The sequence below is a fragment of the Cygnus olor genome, chromosome 29, assembly GCF_009769625.2.
Source record: "Cygnus olor isolate bCygOlo1 chromosome 29, bCygOlo1.pri.v2, whole genome shotgun sequence".
Taxonomy (NCBI): Eukaryota; Metazoa; Chordata; class Aves; order Anseriformes; family Anatidae; genus Cygnus; species Cygnus olor.
The window spans coordinates 1,045,079-1,066,766 of record NC_049197.1 but is presented as its reverse complement, the minus strand read 5'-3'; the positions used below and the strand labels follow the sequence as shown (position 1 = coordinate 1,066,766).

The following is a 21,688-nucleotide window of genomic DNA, read 5'->3' as shown; positions in this document are numbered from 1 at the left end:
GAGGCATTAGCTAGAGTACAGAACCACAGGTCACATAAAAATTTGAGATTTACTTCGCTGCACAGGTTAGGACAGTTTTCCAGAGCTCAGTAAAAAACAGCCAGTTGATAAAACTTTTGTACATTCTCCCAAAGTTTTTCCATGCAGCACTACACAAGGTCACATCTGATTTCAGAAAGCAGAGACTCCCAAAAACAAGGGTGCTATTAAATGACCCTCATTCCCCTCACCAGTATGAACACCACTAGTAATTAGTTTTGAGTACCCAAGAATCCTTCAGGATTGGTATCCTTGTATCTAAAGACAGTCCGCTACAAGATTTCCTCTACAAAGTTTTCCCCTTGTAAACACATTATCAGGGAGTGTTTCTTTAGGAAAAGTCACAGTCCCTGTGGCAGTTAAAGTGTCTTCTGCCTGATGAGACAAATGCAACAACGCCACCGTCAGGATTACAGGCTGCACCACCACAGCGCAAGCCAAGGATTACAGACTCGTGTGCTGTTTGAAAGACTGGATTCTGACACAGTTCAGTCAATGGCAGGAGGAGGGTGGGTCGCTCCTCTGTGAAGAGCAGCCTACATGCTAGGGAAAAAAACAAAATACAGCTTAAAATTCTGTTTCACTTAACACAGGCAGAGGATGCTGTTGGAAAGCGTCAGCGAATTCAGCAATTTCTTTTTTAATTAATACTTTGAATAGATCCTGTAGTTACTTTCTTCACCAATACTAAAAGCAACACAGCATTAGGTAATAAAATACATTGCACAATAAAAACCCATTAAAATTCTTAGTTAAGCTGAAAGATAAAAGGAAAAATATCTTATTTCACAAGCTGCCAAGGAGGGGAGTTGTTTGTTGTACTCATAAGTGTTGGTGTGCAAATCCTAGGACGACATTAACTCCCAGGTCCACTTCACTTCAGCATAGGAGAGGCAAAGAAGTTGGCTTGACGCCCCAGCTGGCTTGTTGACTTGCTTTTGCTCCCAAATCTAGTTCAAGAGAAGTAGAAAAATGAGGTTTGGCTTTTGGCTGTAGAGGTCTACTTACTCAAACTTTACCCGCCTCTCAAAGTGTTCCTCTCCCTGCTGTAAGGTCATGCTCATTAACCATTATGCAACTTGCACGGTTACTGTAGCATTAAGGGAGAGAGTAGATCAAGTAGTAAATCCAAGCTGCTCCCGGAACTCTGTCCAAAAGTCTATTTTCACTTCTCCTTGAACACCCACACCACCTGTAGCGTACCAACATTTCCATAAAAGCACCCAGCGGCACTTACTTGGGGGTGGTTATGCTGAAGGTAGACCGGACCTTCTGGGACAGGGAGCTAGATGACGGCGTCTTGGACAGCTGCTGTTCCGGAGTGGTGAGTGGTCCAAGCATGCTCACTATCAAAACACAGGCAACGAAGTGAGCAACATGAGGACAGCTGAGTTTTCACTGCTAGGCAAGCAACATTAGACATTGCCTAGCATCTGTCAAAGATACTAGACAAATCTGGTATTTTCTGGCATGCTTTCCTTCCCTCTTCCTGCACAAAGCATGCAGGGATGGCTAGTTCCAAGTCTCACAAGCAGCCTTGATTGAGGATCATTATTTTCCATACAGCAGCTGCACAGCCAATAGAGCAGCATTCAGCTGTTACCTTTAACATCTGGTGTCTGTGGAGTGGAGAAGGCATTGGTGTTCTCAATTACGTGTGCTGGGTCAATGTTTTCCTGCTCCACCAGCATCAGCTGGCTCCAGTACTCCACGGGCAGCAGCAGAAGCCGCTCCACTACCTACAGAAACACCCATGAGGAGGCAACGTTAGGAAGTGGTACACAGCATTACTGCACAGACAGACATCAGCTCATCTCCCTCCCGACAGAATTCTTTACTTGGGACACATTACTCACATCAGTCCTTTCTGCTGACCTACCTTGGGCTGCCGCTTAGTGTCCTGCAGTAACGTCATGGCGTCAGGATCAGGCACTGCATGAGCAACTATCGTGGGGCCAAAGACTTTGGCCAAGTTGGTAACATCCATTTTAGTGTCTGGGCTCTGAGCCACCCTACATTTAAAGAAAAAATAAAAGTAGCTTCCCCCCCTTCACCTCCCACACAGCCCCCCAGCCAACATGCACTTCAGCCTCTGAAAGAACGAAGACATTTTGCTCACAAGCGGTCATAAGAAACAGAGAAGGACCGGTGGCAATATCCCCCCCCCCCACCCTTCCAGAACTCTCAGCCCGTCTGAACATACCGCTGCAGGTGAAGCATGAGAAACGCTAGGGTTTCCCTGTTGGCCTGAGGAAGTTCACCAACTGCCTGGTACATAGCAGCGATACTGTTGTCCTCGTCCAAGATTTCTGGTGGAGGAGAAAAAAAAGTCTAGACCTGAGAAAGCAGTCTTAGATGCACAGCTGTAATATTCCCCTCACAGTAAGAGCTGCCTGAGGAACAAGGAAACCAGGAACTAGCCATTCTAATAATTCCTGCCATATCCTGCCCAAGCACTAGAATTTTTCTCTTTCCAAAACAGTACAGCAGAAGAGACCTCCCCAGCAGACTGGGTATCTGCAGCAGAAGCACTGAAGTCTGCCAGCTCACGTGTCAGATAAGCCTGCGACCATCAAACCTTTTACAAAGTATTGAAGGTGTCATTTAGCATCTCCTTACCTGCAGCTTCCATGAAAGTCTTGTTTAACCGGAACGTGAGAAGGGGTTCTTTCAAGCTGCGTAGGAAGTCTTTCAGAAGGCTGCAGATAGCATGGATATCATCCACTTTACTGAGCAAAGGGATGTTTTTTGATCTCAGGTACTTCTCTTTCAGCTCTCTCACTGTCTTGTCACAGCCAGATACCCGGTAAAGGCCCATCTGTAGGCAGAAAGCCTTGCTTACAGGCAGAATATAGACTGCACACATAAAACCTGCATTCTTCTGCTCCCACTTTCCCTCCACACCTGAGCACTCTGCACAGACACTGCTGCTCAGTCACAGTCACCCCACTGAGCAGCGCTACACACACCGTAAACCAGAGACGTTTGGGTTAACAATTTGCTTCTCTTAACACCACAGCCTATTTCGTTAGCACTGTTTCACACCTCATTTTGTTTTTACCTCATGTAGCCCTCGCTGCTCGATCTCATTAACACAGTGCACTATGATGGAAGGGATCATTGGAGGAGCAGAAGGGACATAGTCCATTAAGGTCCCCTAAGAGGTAGAAGAGCAGAAAAAAATAAGGTACTCGAGTCTCCAGGAGGAATCTAGAGAGATCTAGACTCAAAAACATGCGTTATTTCTCCTTCATCAGCCCTGGGAAGTACAATACTGCACCCCTCAGCACAATGCTGCAGAATTGCCTATTCAGAGCTGCCATATACACGACTTGAGACTCTAACAAATCACCCCCGTCATGCACTGTCCTGGAACAATACTTCAGTAAGTTCATTTGTATTTCATCATGCAGCTCTGAGCAACAGGAGCTCTCCCGGAGAAGGCTGACTTGGAGCCTAAGCACGTTCCACCTCTAACCTAGGATTATTTGTGTCAGCAGCTACAGTCCCCCAAGCTCACCATACACACTCACCTCTCCAATTTGAACAGGAGTGCCAGTCAAGGTGGGGATACAGGGAAGGGGACAGCGGTCCCGACACTCTGGATGAGCGACCACACGGCAGCCTCTGCACTTCAGAGATATTTTTCCAAACTTTATTCTCTTTCCACAAGGAACACATGATTCCGGCTTGATAACCTAATGATTCAGAACATATAGATGTTATATAGGTATGGTTAACAGCGACTTCAGACATAACAGCTGGTAGCCTCTTATCAATAGCTTGATATCACAATAACACACACATTTAATGAAGCGAGATGAACTTGCAAGTTCTTCCTGACCTACCGTTTTTGAAACGAATTCATGCAGCCTCACTCCCCCATTGTTTTGTGGGGTGCAAGAGCCATTACTCTCTGATTTGGATTCCAGCTGCTTATTGCCCAAGTTTGACTCACTGTTCCAAGGCTGCAAAGGACCTGGAAGGCAGAAGAGGAGTGTTGGCTAGGTGGGAATCACTCCTTTGTGTAATCTTTGCTCCAAAAATGTGCACTATAAATCAGAGACAGCTGCTTAGGTCCTGGAGGAAGGTAACTGATGTTACGGGACAGCCTCCAGCCCACTGCGTAGTTGCTTCAGGACTAGGACAAATGGAGACATGACACCTACCACTCTTCCTCTGACTTCTCAGGCTGTAAGGCACAGTCTGGATGGTAGAGATGGCTTCAATTGGGCCACCATCACTGGGGACCGTAACAGTTGTCTTCGCTACTATGGATTCATTTCCCTGTAACAAGAAGTATGTTGTTAGTGACAGCAATACTAACAGGACAAGGGATTTGTTTTGGTTTGTTGGCCGTGGAAACAGGTACGCACTAAGACCAACTATTTTAATGCACGTGAACCCAGCCGGGACCACCGTACCTGGTCTGCAGTGGAGCCAATTGATCGTATTTTCTTCTGAGGACCTGGTGGGCCTTCAACGTACTGCCTAGAAGATCGCTGAAGAAATACAGTATTTTTGTCTATCATCAACATCGCGTTACAGGAGTTCAGTAGAATTAGAGGAGCAGAACGATTGTCTGCACACAGCACAACAGCATTAAGTTCTCTACAGTACCACTTTTCATTACAAACCAGAAGATAATCAGGAGGCCTCAACATGCAGCTCTTTCCAATGATTTTCCTAGCCAGCTTTATAATCCATCAATATCAATTTAGAGGGAAAAAAATAAGCAGCAACTGATCAAATCCCAGACTCTTAACTCTACTAGTGATGATTTTAGGCTGTGCTTTCCCACCAGTGCCTACTGCATGCTAACAGCAGACCAAAACAATCACAAGCTCCTTTACGTACAGGAAAACATTCAGCTTCCTACAGACTTTTCTCCTAACGCAGTAGCTGTTAATGATTTTAAAATGCTTTCTAGCAAACTCTAGTCCATCACAAGGTATGTGTTTAATTAACTTTCACACAAAATCCACACAGCAGGTCTGAGTTACAGGAGAAGCACACCCATCTGAAGTTTGATTGTGACTAGCAGCTCAACATCATTATAGGTGGCTGCGAGATGACAGATGGTGACATTGTGTTAGCTAGGGCTAACAGTGGCATCTATTTGAAGCAAAAGAATTGAACGTACCCGCTTCTCTCTCCTTTTCAGTCTGACAGCTTTCACCATAGAGGAATCCCAGTCCTGTGGGAAATAAACAGTACTGGTTAGTTCAGTGTAAGTGCCACACAGCCTCTGGTCTGGGCTTTCATTAAGTTTTACCCAATGGCACACCAGAGAAATGCAGATCAGCTCTACTAGTCTAATACTACAGTAATCTAAACACAAGGGGTCTCTGGAGACTATCCCTGAGGTTTTAATAGGGGAAGAAAACTTCAGGACTTCGAGTTACATTACCAGTGAATCATCAGTCTTGTCAAAGCTGATGTCTGACAAAATTGAGCCAGATTCATCAATTGTAGACAACCTAAAAAAAAACAAAAATTAGAAGAAACATTCATTAGTTTGACCTTCTGTCAGCCACAACCCCAAAATCATCTCTCCAGAGCTTTATTTCAAACTCGACTATAAAGTAAAACTCCTTTGATACTGACACAACATGTGTCACAGACATACATGCAGTTAGATCAATATTTGCTACTGATGTGCTCAGACAAAACACTATTTTGCCTACCTTTTGTTGCCTGAACCTCCCATAGAAACCTGTGGCCTGTTAAGAAAGGCAAGGGCAGACTTTTGTTCTTCACTTAGCTGAATACTCCCCGATGCATCACACATGAGCAGCTCTCGAATCAGTTGTATTTGCCTCTCCTGGAAAGAGAGATAATATCTGAAGCTGCCACAGGATAAACTGTGTTTAATTACCGTAGGAACCAGTCTCAGGTATTTGAGATACCACGCAGATAGGCTTCTCAGGACTTGTGACAATACACTGCTAAGAGCTGCAAAGCATATGCTCTGCCAGGTAACTCTGAACAGCAGCCACTCGCCTTTCTCCAAACCAAAGCAGAAGGCTGCTACAATGAGCCAAGCCAGTTTGTTGGTGGTGGGGTTTGGCTTGTTTGCCTCTCCAGACAACAAGTTATCATGAGTGCCAGTCCTTATTGTCCATAGATCGATGCAGTTTAACCACCCCCCCCTTCACGTTAACTGGAGCTAACAGGTAATAAAGGAAATACTCACCAGCTTCTCACAGTCCATTTCAGCTTTTTGCCTGCGTTTGATCTCCACATCCACTTGATTGCGAGCATGTTTCAACTTCACACCCAAAGCACTACATTCAGCTTCGGTTTTCATCAGAAGATCTTTGTACCTGCCAAGCTCATGCTCTGTTTTCTGCAGTCTTCTCCGATATTCGTCAAAGTTCTTTGCTAACTGAATAAATTCTGGAGAGAAGGCAGATACATCTTTAACTACTCAGGCAAACAGAGGAGATGCAGCAACCCTCCTTTCACTGAGGGTAGGTTTCTATTAATATAGCTTGCTCTTAACTGAAGAGAGTTGCAAAGCTGGCCTTTCAGCAAACCCAGCTACACTCTAGATGCTCACAAGATCTCACAGCTTTTCTGCTCAATACTGACACACAGGATTTGGTCTGAAAAGACCCTGAATGAGACCCTGCACAGATCAAGTCAGCTTACTGTCAGTCTGTGACTTCACATTTCTCATGAACGGAGGAAAAAAAACTCAAATCTGAGTGCCTGCAGCAGTCTTATTACTCACTGCCTCATCAACAGATTCTTCAGTAACAGCTAATAATGTTTGCTGTAAGTTTATAAACAAACAAGCACAACATCCCACTTAAGCTCCCCACTGAAACAAAACTTACGGTACTCATTTCCTTCGCTTAGAACTTCAGCCTGGCGCACGAGTTGGTCAAACATACGCAGTAAATTCAGCGTGGCGGCCTCCATCTTCCTGCCAAGAAACCAGAATTAAATAAACAGCCCAGCCCTTTCTTCCCACCTCCGAATGAAAAATGCGTTACCAGTCCAAAGAACAGAGAATTTGCTTCAGGATTTTTTTTAAGGCAAGTTTTGGAAGCTGCACAAACAAAAACACATTAAGAGATATGTTTCATGGAGATACATGCATCTAAACACTTTCCTAGGAAGTACAGATCCTCATTCCTCCACAGTTTAAGGATAGCACAGCCATACGTAGAGGCAGCATGGCTCCTCACCTGACTGCCTCAAATAACCTCCAGTACACTACAGAGGTTCAGAACCCGAGGCGAAGTGCGGGATCCCAAACTCTTTCCCTTCTGAAAGGCTGCAGAGCACAGCCTGTGCCCAGGCTGTGAGTAACTCAGTACTATATAGGCCACTAAAAATCTGTAGGTTTTCAGAGCTCCTATGATAAAAATAGAAGCAACATTCTGGGGAATTTTAATACCGTTTTAAATTTAGCTGCATTTTAAGTTACAGCTCCTGCTGCAAATAGCTTTTAAAAATGCAGACAGTCAGCACATTTTCCTCAATCAGTAGCAACAATGGCATAAACAGAAGCAACGAAGGGGAAAGTCTCCAGCTCAGCACCACAGAAATCACTTCTCCGATGCACGAGGTTGCTGGAGCCCACAGGGCAACCCCAATTAAAAAATTAGCAGCAGGAGCAGGTGCAGGCACTGCTGGGAGAGGTACCAGGATGGGGGACAACACACACCAGAATGCTCTGGAGACCACCAGGGAAAGCTCCAAAGGGCTTTATTCAGTTATGGACTCTACAGACACACACACACATATATATATAAAGAGGGGGGCTTCTATGGACCCTACGGGCACATACAGGGGGGCATGTGCAGACCCTACAGACACATACACTTATATGGGGGTATGTATGGACCCTACAGACACACAGAAATATGGGGGCTTTCAGTCTTAAACAGACCACAAGGTGTGGAGAGGCTTTCTGCTTAAAAAGCCTTCCTTGTAGCCTGCTTTATTCGTCGCAAAGGGCACTTCAACGGCTTTGTACCATAGCTTACAACACCAGAACCCCCAGTGGGGGGAGGGGAAGATAATAAAATAAAATTAAATCAAATTTTTAAAAAGATCTCTCGGGTAGACGGGCACCAGGCCACGACAGGCAGCTCCCCTGGGTGGTGGAGGGCTGAGGCGCCGGCTCGCCCCCAAAGAGGGGACGCAGCCCGGTGCCCAGCCCGGTGTCGAAGCCCCCCCCGGTTCGCCTCAGCCGCCCCCCGCCCCACTCACCTCAGCCGCCGGCCCGGCGCGGAGCGAGCTCCGGCTCCAACCGCCCAGCCTAACCGCCCCGCGATTCGGTTTGAATCCCTGCCGCCAGCCAATCCCGAGGCGCGCTCCGCCCTCCCGGCCTCTCATTGGCTCTGCTCGCCGCGCGTTTGAAGACAAGCCGGCGCCATGTCTGTTAAGGGCGAGGTTTCTCCTCGCCACGCAGCGGAGCGAGTGTGGGCCGCGGTCGCTTGATGAAGGCGAAGCGGCGCCATCTTTACTGCTGGTAGCTGTTTGCAGCCCGCGTTGCTTAGCAACGGAGCAGGCTGGCGATGCCGGCTGGGCCTAAACTCCCCAAACCGAGGGCTGCTTCTACTGCAGCCATTGGCACCAAAGGGCTGTTTGGGGCAGAAAAAGCTGCTGTTTTGGGGTGTTCGGGGAAAAAAAGCCTCAGGCTGAGGCCCTGTTGTGACTTTAAGCTATGCCAATGGCAAAGGCTGGGGGAATCTGAGAGCCCCCCATGCACTGGTTTTGCAGAGTGACATAAGACACTCAGTGTGACCCAGAGAACTGGTATTTCACTGGAAGGCTGTTTATTCAATGCTGTCCCTTGAGAAAAATGATGCCTCGGCTGATTTTTCTCTTTGAAATGTTGATCTGAGTAACAGCCAGCCACCTGTCCCATGTGCAAAAAAAGCAAAGCCCCACTTCATGCTGTGTACGACTCCTTCAGTCGCAGACGTTTAATATGCAAACAGATAAAACACAAGCCAAAACCCAACAATTACAAGAAGCGAAATCGCATAATCATAAAATATCAATGCACTTTAATCTTTTAAATCTGAAACAAAACTGCGGGTAATTGAAGAATGGATATTAGCAATTAGAAAGCGGAACTAAATGCTTAAAATTGCTAAGTGGAAAAGTGAGTTCATAAAGCAGATTGCTCTCAAACATCCAGCTGCTTTGTCGGGACTGTTTTATTTAGGTTATATAGTCTGCTTTAACTTAATTAATAATAATTAATTCATAATAGTTTACAAAAAGCCTCAAGGTTCCCTGAAGAGTACAGAGTAATGAGGCTTCTTTACAGAAGATGGTCAAAATTATCTACATTTTACAGGGTAACTGTGGCCCGGAAAAGAAATTCTTCATCCTCTGAGCCAATGGCAAAGCAAAAGGAAGACGCTGACCTTGATATTTGACCTCTTGGTATGCAAAATCATCCAAAATCCCAATTTGACCCAGTCTGGAAAACAAGTCAAAGGTTGGTAGTTAGATCTGGCCCTGCTGAAAGCCTCTGGTGCACACACAGACCATCCGGGCTCTTCTTGTGACTCCATTTCTGAGGAGGTTCAGCTCTTTTATCAACAGCCCTGAGTCTCCTGCATCTCCTGCCTGTAATTAAATCTTTGCAGCTAAGATGTCTCTAATGGCAGATCATATTTATAGGTAGGCGAGTTGTTTTAGTGTCATTCTTAAGAGTTAAGGAGCCTTTTGCTCATAAGCAAATTTTCCCTCTTTTAAATTGTCATCTGCATTCTTGTGCCAATAAAAAGGCACATTATTTTAGATTATGGCCCCCTTGGTGCTTGTAGCGAGTTACTGCATTAGGCACTGTTTTTCAACGTTAAGCAAATTAGATTTCCATACGATTTCAGGCATCGTTTTTCCAAAAAACCTCCTCTGAAATCTTATGTGTGGAACCTCAAAGGCTGTCAGGAGGTGAGTACCGCAAAAAAGCTCCTGCAAGAAACCTCCTCATTTGCTGACATGGCTTGGCCACAGCCAACGGGACAGAGAAGCAGGAGCCCTGAAGCTTGGTAGGGTTTCTGTTTCTTCCTCCTTGGCTGACACATGGTGAGAGCAGGGAGGCCAGAAGCACCTTCCACATATCACTTTACTTCAAGGCAGAAGACAAGGCACGAGGATTGAGGGCCTTTATTGCAAAGTAATTATACTCTCTTTTGTTTGTGTCGAGTGGGGAGGGGGGAGAAGCCTTGAAATGTCTCATCTGGGAAACCGTTAATAGAATTTATGCTAATTTGATGATTCCGGCGATTACTGGCGGAAGCACTTCACATTTTCAGGCAGCAGAAATTCTCCTCGAGCTTCTCCTGCAGTCTCACTCGGTTGGTTGTTCTCCCATTTGTCTCCTCCATTTGCTGGCAACTGCCTTGCTGGGCAGTGCTCACAGGACCTTGGTTTGTGACAATGCTGTTGGGCTCAGTTGTGACCCCATGCCTCTGTCTTTTGGGGGCAGAAAGCAGGGGGAACTGCCCCGGTGCCTCACTGTGCTAGCGAGCGGCCCTGCAGCAACAAACCTTTCCTACCAGCTTCATCTTCTGGTGGAGCTTCGCAAGCACAAATCTCTCTGCCTGGCTCCTGCCTAATTAACTCCAGAATTGCAAACCCATTTGTGCAGTTTTGTGCTTAGGGGAAGCCTTTATTAAGTTCCTCTTAATCCAAAACCAGTTAGAGCATGATGGTCTTCATGAACAGTCATCCAAAAAAAAAAAAAAAAAAAAAAGACAAAGAAAGGGGAGCTAGAAACTTTAAGATGGCAACCTCTCTCTAGGGGAAAAAAAAGCAGAAAAAACCTTTGGTGCACTTCTCTTAATGCAGCACTGATTTCAAAAAAAGAATGATTCAGTAGCATTTGGAAAACACCCAGCAGGCGGAGCAGGGAGGGCAGCCTGGGTTTAGCCAGAAGAAGCTGGACATTTTTGGGAATGAATTCCTAATTTTTCGCGGTTGGCCCGAGCTGCAGGCCGGCAGATGGCATCACGCTCAAGCCGTTGGGTGGTATTGGGCACTGCGAGGCCTCCGCCAAGACTCAGCTGTGCAAAATATTGCTCGGCTCCTTGCCCGTGTGATCTGCAATGAGGGTGCCAAAGGAGCAGAGCTTGCACCATCAAGCCAAAGCAGCCAGGTTTATCTGTGATTGTCTGCCTGCATGATTCCTCCAGCGGTGACCAGCAACAGGGTAAAGAGTGCTTGGATGAAATCAGCCAAATCTGTCTGCGGCACCACGCAGCCCATCCTTTCTGCTCCATGCACCTAAATGGTGCATTGATGTCGGCAGAGGAGCCACAGCCTAATCCTGAACTCGTTAAAAAACAATGGGAGTCTTTTTATTGCCTTCATCTGGCCTTTAATGAATGACCTCTTGTCGCCAGGAGCTACATGCAGTGACAAAGGGTCTTTGTGGACTGATATTTATGATTTCATTTAAGCCAGGGAGTAAGCTAAAGGAGAGGGCTGCAAAATAAGAGCTGAGCTGATGTTTCCTGCTTTAAACTCAAGGGATCTTTATCTAGTTTTTTGTATTAATATAGTTGTCATCTCTTAAATATTTGAGCAACTTGCAGTCATGAGCACTCTCGTGCTGGTGGCACACAAAGGTCATGGCTCAGTGGCTGGGCAGGGAATGATTCTCCCAAGCCCCACACATTTCTTTGGTCCCTAGAACTTGGGGGAGGGGAGGATTTAGATTTTCCTAGTACCCCCCTCACAATTGCATCCACTTCAAGCACACCAGGCCCTGCTGGGAGAGCACACAACCTGCTGGTGTGCAGCCCCAGGCTCGGCACAGCCACTGGGTCCCAACAACCCTCTTCGCACCAGCAACTTGCCAATGCTGATAAATTTTTGCCTCTTCCTTCAGCAGGGTTCAGCAGCGGATTAAGCAGCTGGGAGCCTGGAGTGAGAGTGCGTCCCCTCTCCTTTGCCATGCAAACACAGAAAATTAATCTTCCAGCTTCCTCTGATATTTGGGCTGAATTACAAGCTGGGAGTGGAGATAAAGCACGGGCGAAAGGAAGGCACAGGTACAGCGGAGAGCTGGGCTGCCTGGCACAGGCCCTTGTCCGTGCAGATAACGGCTCTCCTCCCTCTGTCATGCATAATTCACCAGCACTGCCTCCCTCCGACCGGTCATCCCTTTCTCTGCTTTCACTGATCTCCTACAAAACCTGAAAGCCTCCCTGTCCAAGCGAGCCTGAAGGATGCCAGGCGACGTGTGTGGGTGCAGAAGCACACTTGGACATGGGGAACAAACACGCGTGTGCACCCAGAAACACGGCAGCAGCGTGCAAACGTCACCTGCAGCACCACGCTCAGCAGAAGTGCCTGCACTTGGCCAGGAGATACCCGACACCAACCCAACCAAACCAAAACACTTCTGCAAGGGTCTAAAGGACGATTTCATATGCCCATCACATTTCAGCTTCGGTAACCAAGCTATCTCCCTAAATCCCTCCGATGTTATAGTTGAATAGAGGTTACTTCCTTTGGGATACCAACCCCAGCATTAAGAGACACCAACTGTATTTTATTTGGTTGCTCATCTGGCAGCTTCTCTGTACCTTTTTTGACAGAACTGTGCCACACAGAGCAGAAAGGCCACGGAGGTTTTCCATAGCTTCTGAGAGCTTCTTTCCCAGAACAAAGCAGAAATAACGCTGGTCACTCCCAGCCAAACAGCAAGCATAGACACCTGCTTAATTATTTTTGCTTTGTAAATTAAAGCAGTGACATGAGTTTAATAACCACTGCCTGGGAGTAATTGGGGCGATTATTGTATGGCCCGGGGGGAAAATTGCAGCCTTTTATCTCCAGGGAGTAGCATTAGGATCCAGCAGATAATCAGAGGGTTATTTGTTGCACTTCAGATGACATTTCTTATGGATTTAGAAGTGATAGTGATCAAACCGCATTGTCAGAGCCACCATCAAACTGGGGAATCCAGACACCTGTAAGCTACGCAGCATCTGAAGCCACCCAGGACAGCTGCCCTTCCAGCAGGACAGCATGGCTAACAGACACATGTCAGAGAAGCCACATTTGAGTTCAAATGCTTCCAGATCTGTCACTCGTTGTGGTTTTGTTTTCTTTTCTTCTGCAATTCAATCTTAAAAGAGAGACGACACTCAGGACAGCAGCACGCTATGCTGCCTGACAGGATGCAAAAGGGGGGAGATCAACTCTAACAGATGCCGCCAACCAGATCTATACACAGCCACAAGGTTGCTGGAGACTTTCCATCCTCAGTTTCTCCCTCCCCACCCCAATCAATAGCCTCTGCCTGTCCTCTCATCTACAGCAGCCCTGAAATTTGAGGCTCGATCGGGAGCAATGCTCACACTGTGCTGCAGCACCAGCGCTGGTGCCTGCATGGTCTCAGAGACCACCAGCACCGGGCATCCTCCCTCTGAACACCGCAGTCGTTCACCACGGCACAATCAAGCGCCTCTCATCGGTGTTGTGCTCTCCATAAGATATTTGCGCACTACCAGGTAGCAGTTTTTGGCTCCGAAGTCACCTGGATGGTTACAGGATTGGGAGTGAATTCCAGCAACCCAGACGTGGTGGGTGGGCAAGGTGCAGCTCAGCTCCCGGTGATGCCTCCCAGCCTCAGCCCCGCTCTTGGCACCCAAACTGCATTCATCCAGCCTGGCCAGAGGGGTGCAAAGAGGATTTTCAGCAAGGCTAAGCCCTGCCAGAGCCTTCGGTGCTTCCCCTTATAGGTTTGCTGCACAGGAGCATCCCCAAATCCTGCATGACACTGGTGAGCAGGATCCTGCTGGGCCTGGGAGAGAGCTGAGCCAAAGCAGGCTCCGTTATCGATCCCCTGATCAATGACAATTCAAGGCCTGGAAATGACAGCGCCTTTTCTTAGTCCTCGATTCCCACCCAAGGCTGGGCGCGGGGAGGAGTGAGCTCACTCAGAGGTTTAGCAATAATCCAAAGCAGGAGCAGAGATGGGAAGAGCCTCTCTTGCAGCAGGTGGGCTGTTTAACAAATTGGACACAGAACAAGACAAAAGGCACCGAGGAAGGAGATCTGGCGGGACTGGACCTTTATCTCCAGCACGTTGGCAGCCAAATCTTTGTGCAATATTTATCAAGGGTGAGCGGGCAGGAGAATTGGCAGTCGATGCATAAGTGAGGAATTAAAGCCACTGCCATCCTTATCTCCCAGGCAGATACACAAAGGGAAGGGTGGATGGGAGCTGCGAGGCAGCCCAGGGCAATCGAGTTTGAAACCATTTGTGGACTTAACGAGTCCAAACTTTATTAGCTCAGCTGATGGGGAGCAGAGCGGAAGCACCAAGGGCAAATCAGCGTGTCTGCATCCTCCGGTGGCCAGAGCCAGGCACCCTGCCTCCAGGCTGGTATTTCGGCTGGGAAGCCCCTCACGTTGCCGGGCAGGCATCAAACACTTGGGGGGGACACGATGAAGCTGCCCCAAAGGCACTGGCACAAAGGCGAGCAGTTCTTCAAGCCCAGTTACAATTCACTTTTAAACCGGGGAGCTTGGGAGCTGCTCCTCTTTCTCTCCCAATTATGTTCAGCAGTAAGGCAAAGGCAAGAGATGCTCTGCCCTCAGGTATATTCATATTTTCAAAGTCAGAGCCACGACTGCCTTGTGAGTTGCAGACACTGCTTGGCACTTTGCAGCTACCCCATGAACATGCCTCATCAGGCACAGGCAGGAAAACCGCAGGGGAAGGGACAGATACAACCTCAATAATCTCTGCAGGGCTCCGATCCTTTCTGCTGAGGGTTTTTGCCAAAAGGCTGCCCCCACGGAGGGGACTCAGCTCCCGTGGTGCCCAGTCAGGTCACCCGGCCCCTCCAGCAGCTCCCAGGGCTGCAGATGGCGAGCACGGGGTTGCTTCGTCCCCAGCCATCTCCCGGGAATCCCCAGCTCTCACATAACGCGCTGGTAATTAACTCGCTTATTGGCTTTGCTTTTGCTGAGACTGCACATTCAAGATGGGCTCCATCTGCTCCTTGCACAGGCTTGGCTGTCTGGGGGAGGGTAGGAACACCACCACCACCACCCCCAGTCATTTCTGGGGCTGGGGGGACAAGGACAGAGCCATGCCAGAGACCCGTGGCAGCACTCTGATGACAGATTCAGGTCCCAGCTGCTCAACTCCACCAGCCCTTGCACCACTGGCATACACCACACTGGTGCCACCAGCCCCCTTTGCCATGCCCCAAACCTGGCTCTACCGGGGCCACCGCAGCCACCAGCTTCACTTCATTGTTTTAGGGAATTTGCGTCTCCCAGTTTAATTTCTCTTTAAGGCAAATATGAGCACAAGAAGCCAAATGGGACTTCATTTTCGGAGATGCTGGACTGCTGTGCTTGTCAGGTGGCTGCTGGGAAGCCGACAGGCTGATCCAGACACCTGGGGTATTTAGACTTTATTCCCTCCCTGCACAGCCCTGTTCCTCTTGGAGGAACAGTCTGGAGGCAAAACATGGAGAAGCAGCATCACCAGAGCAACTGCCAGCCACAGCCCTTCGCAGCCAGGTTCCCGCTTTGGCCTTGATGTGGTTCCCATAAATCCTCCCCAGGTCATTCCAGCCGCTGTCACTGAGCTGTAGCAGCAAATCTCAGCTTAGCTCCGAGCAAAGCAGCGCAGAGCACGTGGCGCTCGCCGGGTCCCCCAGCACCCATCTGCACTGCCTTTGTCTCCTCAGCCTTTGAGCTGTGCTTCTCCTCCTCTCTGCTGCAAAGAAACGCGGTCGTTGCAACATTGCTTTAATTTGTTTGCCAGCTTTCAGGGAGCGGAGAGGCTCGCTGCTCCCATCGGTGCTGTTTGGAGGATGCTTGATGCTGGCAGCGTTAACTCTTCAGCTCCTGCACAGTCGCCCAGGCTGCCAAAACGTGTTTGCACGTTCGGGACACACGAGCTGCCTTCTCCAGCACAGCTCTGGGCCACGGCAAGTGCGTGCCACTGGCCCAACCTGGCACTTCCCAGATGTGGGGATCCAGCTCCCTTTCCAGCTGTCCTCAGCGGTTCCTTAATGAGTTTTGTTGTGACTGCAACCAGTGCCAGAGAGAAGAAAGGAAAATATGATCCTCACGGGTGCTGTGGCAGCGACAAGGGCACGGGGACAAACAGCCCCTAGCAAAGCCGGAGCAGTGTAGATGGAAAAATGGCATGGGACAAGCGGGGTGGCACAGGGGGACAGGCTGGATCTGCACCCAGGGAGAAGCTGGGGTCCCGTTGCCCTTCGCTGCACCTTGCACATCCTGCATTTCACCTCCGTGGGCACGCTCCTGACGCTGGTACCCACTCGTGGTCTGGGACTGCAGCGAGGGCTGGGGCAGCAGGAACGTGTTTGCTCTTGCTGGAACCATTTGCAGAAGCACCGGCATGGCCACTGACGACGTGGGGTGTTTCTTCTCACGTAGCTCCAAAACAGCTTCAGCTTCTGATGTGTTTATCAGAGCAGCAAAGAGAGCAAGGAGCCAGGAGGGATGGCCTCGGGCAGCGCTGCAGGACCGCAAGCGCCACGCAGATCCCCTGCTCGACCTAGCATCCTGCAACAGGAGAATGCTGGGCCTCTGTCCTGCACTTCCAGATGTGGGTCCTGTCCTTCCTGAGCAGCTTCAGACCCTCTGGTCTGGGGGAACAGCCCTGGGCTGCGTCTGTCCCAGCTGAGGAAGCCTTTTCTGGACTCAGGGTAAAACGAGCCAGGATGATAGGAGCCAGACGAGGTGGAGATGGTGCACAGGGAAAGTGCTTCAGGATGCTGCTCCTCACACTAATTGCTCAAGCTAATGAAGGTGCATACGCAGCTCAGCAACTTCCCAGTGTTTCCATCCACCTTCGGTTTGCGATGTGCTGGTCACAGCTCCGGAAAACTGCGGCTGAACCACCATGAGATTTCCAGGATGGCAGAAAAGCAGAGACAGGGGCTGTAAGAAAACCGCAGCAACCCCAGAGCACGCAAGGGACACCCACGTCCAAGGGTGATGAGCAGCAACAGCCAGAGGGAATCCCAAATATCCAGCCCCAGGCGTGCAACGCTGGTGCAACACAGATGCAGCAGCACAGCTCTTCCTGAGGCCGCCAGCGAGGAGCTTTCCTGATGGAGACGGCCTTGGGGCTTCCATCCCCTGACCCTTGCGGACAATTCCAGCAGCCAGACCCCCAGGAGAGCCCGAGCCACCTTCCCCACCGCCCGCTGCGTCTCCAGGTCCCCCGCACCCGCGCTGCAAGGTGCCTGGTTGTTAAGCGATTCAGCCTCCTTGTTATCCTGAGCGCGGTTCTGAAGGTTTAAATAGAAAGATATCAAAATAAAAGATAATTGTTGAGAAAGATGAATAGGGGGGAGGAAAAAAACCCCATCAGCATGGAGGAACTCTTGTCTAATTTCTCACCCACGCAGAGCACAGCGATATTAGTGCCTTCAACTCTGGTTCGTAAAAGCTTTCATGGCTTTATTACCAGCTCCCCGAACAGCTTGTCCTTTTAATAAGCCAAGGCCTCCAGATAGCATATCTGCCCACGGGAGATCCCATCAGGACCTGGTTAATCCGGGCAGAAAACGGCACAGTGCATCATTGCGCTCACCTGGCCGAGGAAGCCCTCCGCTGGGGCAGGAAAGGGTTAAAAACCACCCCAAAATCCAAGCAGAGAGGGGAGGGGGGGCAGAGGAGCCACCTCTCGGCCGGGGCCTCGCCTCCAGGGTGGTGGCACCCGGGTGTCCTCGCCTTCCCCGGCAGCCCTGCTCTCTGCAGCCGCCAGCTCTGGCCACGGAGGCCTTTAATTATCCAAACTGCTGCCCCTCACGAAATTAAAAGCCGCTGTGGATGACTCAGTGTTTAATGGACTGGCTGCTCCTCGCGCCGGGAGAGCCAAGCGGGTGCGAGCGAGAGCACGGCACAACACGGCATAAATCAGGCGGCGACGCTCGGCACGGGGGCGAGCAACCCGGCGGCTCGGAGCGGGGAGGCAGCGAAGTGCTGAGCGCAAGGATCGCGTCCTCCTCGGGGTAACCCTGGCGAGGCAGCCTCCGGGTGCCACGGCTCGACCCAGGCTGGCTCCGACCCTTCGCATCCATCCCCGCTGGGGAGACGGGGTGTGCTTAGTATAGCAATCCCGCCGCACTGCCGAGCGGCGCGTGCTCGGTTCTCGGGATTTCGAGGCCGAGGTTTCCTCTGGAAAGGTCTCAAATGGTCAGGTGGGATTGAAACGGCGAGGGAGATTAGGTGCCAAAAGAAGCAAGGTGAGGTTTTATCTCGGCCACCGTTCGCCCGACCCGCGACGGCAAAGTGCTCCCGGCCAGCCAGAGCCAGCAACGGCTGGAGGTGGCTCTGCTAACAGCCTCGTTAGGCTCACTGAGATGCTGAGGCTTTGGCTTCCAGCAGATAGTTAGCGATGGGCTCAGGAATTAGGAAGCCCTGGACCTCTACCAGGAGGTATGTGGAGGCACCAAAGCCACTCCTGGTTCAGAGCTGGAGCAAAGCGATGTGAGGGGAGCAGCCCAAAGCAACGGGGACGGGGAAAAGTGGTGCCCAGCCCCACGCGGACACAACGGCCCTAATCCCAGAGCTGCCCACCAGTGGGGAAGGCGCATGTAGGAAGTCCTAGCGGGGCCCCGTAGTGCCTCGTTTGAGCACAGTTTGCTGTTGCTAATGATGCTGATGGTTATTTCCCCAAGCTAGGAAGCGTTTGGCCCCAAAATGGGCTCCTGGAAGCAATTTCAGATGAGCAATCTGTAATACCAGAGCTGATGGAAGCAATTTGCAAGCCATTAGCAGGAATCGGCTGCGAAGATGTTTTACATGTCACTCAGCCCAGGTTCAAGGGGGGCTTGGATCTTCCCATCTCCCCCCAAGATTCCTGGCCTGATCGGATGGGGAAGGGCCGGATGCTGCACCAGCCTCGCAGGACTCGGCACCAGCGAGGCTCAGAGCAACGCCAGGCGTCCAGCACGGGGCAAACACCAGCAGCATCCTCCCGGCAAGCAGCTGGAAGCCAAAACGCTGCCTCCGAGGCCCTGGCAGCAAGCAGGGAGGGCTTTGTGATATGTGCCACGCTGCTGGCCTTTTAATTCAAACTCTCCCCTTAAATACATGGCCAGCCCCAGAGATCGCAGGGCCAGTGACCCCTAGAGCAGTTACACCCCAGGAAAGCAAGCAGCAGCGTCCAGCACCTCCAGCTCACGTGGTATTTAATAGATCGCTAGGAATTAAATTGCCTCCTGCGCAGCAGCTGGGTGGCAGGTGCAGATAAAGAAGCAATTTGCAAGGCAGGGCTGCCTCGTCTGAGGGAGCGATAGCAGGACACAGCCCGGGCCGTGGGGAGGACAAGCAGCACTTACCCGTCCCTGCCCTGGCGGTGCTCCTGCCCCGGGGACGCTCTTCCAAGCAGTTTCTTTCTGTAACCAAGATGCGCACGGTGGAATGGAGACAAGCATTGCTTGGAAGTGGGAAAAAAAATCCCTCCAGGGCTCGAGTTATCCCTGGGCCTGAGCTCAGGAGGTGTTCTCAAGACACCCTGGTGCGTGCCTGCCGGAGCCTGCACTGGGAGCCTCAGCAGTGCCGCACCTTCCCTTGATTACATTTTTCCTGCTAATTAGATCTGTGAGCACGCCTGAGGCACAGCCAGATGAGGGGAGCTCTGGCTACTGGGTCCGTACTGGGACCGAGCATCCAGAGGAAGGACGCAGCCCCAGCAGCTCACCTCCTCCTTCTCTTCACCCCCCACTGCGCTCAGGTCCCAGCCCACCCTCGGCTACCGACCTTTAAGCCTTGGTGCCCGCTGCCTTGCTGTTACCAATTAACACCTGGCGCTAATCGTTAGCTCCTTGCCAGTCCCACGGCCCTCAGCTGGCCCCGCTGCCTCTCCCCGCAGGAATCAGCACAACCGTCACGTGGCTCCCCCGAAAAATAACGCGGAAACGCTTGTGCTCCCCACGCTCCACTCGACTCCAAGGATGCAGCTGCATCCTTCCTGGCCGGGGGCCAGCGGCGAGGAAGTTTCCTCCGGCTGCTCGCCTCCTCCCCAGCTCCCCCAGGAAAAGAGCCCCGGCACATTTGGGGTCTCTGTTGGCCCCTCAAAACCCCTGGGAAGCGCGCTTCCCAACGGGGGTGGATCCGAGCTGCCTCGCTGGGGTTTCTTGCACGGGGGGAATCAAGGGCTTGCAAGTGCGTCCGCGTGCGCATCTGCTCCAGCCTGAAACCCCATCCCTCCCCGCGTGCAGCCCTGCCGCTGCCGGTGGATTTACTGTCAATAAAACCACTGCAGAGAATGACTTGTCATCTGGAAAGGAAAAAAAAAAAAAAAAAAGGGTTGGAGGGGGAGAGGAAAAAAACAACCCCTTTTTTAATGTCCTTATCCCTTATCCGAGCAGCACATCCTTCTCCGGGTTTCCATCCGGAGCCCTAATGGAGAGGCGGCTATCAGCAGGCGGTTGTCGGCCAGGCAAGGAGCAATGAGGCTCGCTGCAGAGTGCCGTGGGGAAGGGAAAAGCAGAGCTGGTGCCAACGGGAAACGCTAACGCCGCTCTCCCAGCCTCACGGCTTTGTCCCCAAGCGCTGGCGGGGCCCCTCCTGTGCCCAGTGGTGAGCGAGGGGGGTGTTGGCTCCCTGGGGTGGCCCCAAGCCCCGTCTCTGTCCCCACAGGGCCAGGGTGGATGTCCCTCAGTGGGTCCCACCGCGAAGCCCCCAGGTTTCTGCTCCAGCAAGGAATGGGCAAGGACCTGGGTTGGGAGAGGATGCTCCAGAACAGGGCCAAACCAGGTGTGGTCAGGACACGGGATTTAGGAACAGGGTACGCATGCCTGACCTTGCTGTACCCCAAACTGCCTGTGTTCCCGTTATCCATGGGTCAGGCAGCGAAGGCGCGCCGGGGGGGGGACATCTCTGGGCTGGGACACAGCTTTTGGGGTGAGCCCAGGATCGGCCTGCCTCTTTCCAACATCACACAAAGGAGACGGGAGCGCTCTCTTCCATTCGATTGCAGCCGCCTTCCTGGGAAGGGGGGGCAGGTGCTTGCTGCTGCCCCTGCTCCCTGCGCTGCTGCAGCTGGGCTGGGGTCTGCAGCGGGGCGCACGTCCACGGCTCGGGCTGTGGGGACCCCCAGATCCCCAGGGAGCTCACAGGGGGGACACGGAGGTGGAGGGGGGTTGGAGATGCTGCAGCGCTGGCTGGGCAGCACCCCGCAACCCTTTACCATGGGGAGGAGGAGAGCACCCAGCACCCCGTGCAACCGGCCCCGGGCAGCGGGGAAGCACCCTGGGGAGACAACAGCACCTTTCTGATGACTTTGGAAGCAGCTGAAGGTGAACAGCCGGGAAAAGGGCAGCGCATCCTGCACGGGGCAGGAACCCAGCGCCTCCGGCAGGGTCTTGTCCCCGCTGCGGCGAGCATCGGCCGGGGTCGTGCCAGCAGCAAGGCGCGGGGCTGCACCCAGTGAGCTCGGGGAAGGTGCTCGAGGCACCCTGGAGCCCCGCTGCCACCCCGAGCAGGTGCTGGAAGGTGGCTGCCTCCGGTCCTCCAGAAAAGGATGGAGCCACGCGCGTGTTCAGCACCCACCCCGCTGGCCGGGGTGGCTGGGGCCACCCGTGGGCGAAGCCTGCCAGGGCTTTGGAGGCCGTGGCCGGGGGCAGCGGGGTCGGGGCTGCGTAGGGGGTCT

The 21,688-nt window shown here is 51.4% G+C and overlaps 1 protein-coding gene across 4 annotated transcripts; it reads right to left on the bottom strand.

The window, feature by feature from the left end:
• Nucleotides 1-30: 30 nt before the first annotated feature.
• RACGAP1 (Rac GTPase activating protein 1) lies at nucleotides 31-19,897 on the bottom strand. Of its 4 annotated transcripts, XM_040539610.1 has the most exons (18): nucleotides 19,795-19,897; nucleotides 19,374-19,430; nucleotides 6,882-6,970; nucleotides 6,236-6,438; nucleotides 5,727-5,863; nucleotides 5,450-5,519; nucleotides 5,183-5,236; nucleotides 4,464-4,541; nucleotides 4,209-4,326; nucleotides 3,888-4,018; nucleotides 3,573-3,737; nucleotides 3,101-3,196; nucleotides 2,659-2,857; nucleotides 2,243-2,348; nucleotides 1,919-2,051; nucleotides 1,643-1,778; nucleotides 1,277-1,385; nucleotides 31-989 (listed from the first exon to the last, which is right to left on the bottom strand). In XM_040539610.1, exons 3-18 carry the CDS (start codon nucleotides 6,964-6,966, stop codon nucleotides 914-916), a joined length of 1,896 nt encoding a protein of 631 aa, XP_040395544.1. In that variant the 5' UTR covers nucleotides 6,967-6,970; nucleotides 19,374-19,430; nucleotides 19,795-19,897; the 3' UTR covers nucleotides 31-913. The 4 variants fall into 4 exon arrangements, with proteins under 4 accessions (XP_040395544.1, XP_040395545.1, XP_040395542.1 ...); XM_040539611.1 differs by lacking the exons at nucleotides 19,374-19,430; nucleotides 19,795-19,897 and adding an exon at nucleotides 8,266-8,372; XM_040539608.1 differs by lacking the exons at nucleotides 19,374-19,430; nucleotides 19,795-19,897 and adding an exon at nucleotides 8,266-8,307 and having other exon boundaries at nucleotides 6,882-6,966.
• Nucleotides 19,898-21,688: the final 1,791 nt, after the last annotated feature.

Excerpts from the sequence above, each read along its gene's own strand:
- RACGAP1 (XM_040539610.1), bottom strand. The coding sequence starts at position 6,966 with ATGGAGGCCGCCACGCTGAATTTACTGCGTATGTTTGACCAACTCGTG. Across the intron at positions 2,349-2,658 it reads GACTTTCATGGAAGCTGCAG|AAATCTTGGACGAGGACAAC; the intron begins GTAAGGAGATGC and ends CTCCTCCACCAG. Across the intron at positions 1,386-1,642 it reads ACAGACACCAGATGTTAAAG|TGAGCATGCTTGGACCACTC; the intron begins GTAACAGCTGAA and ends GTGTTTTGATAG.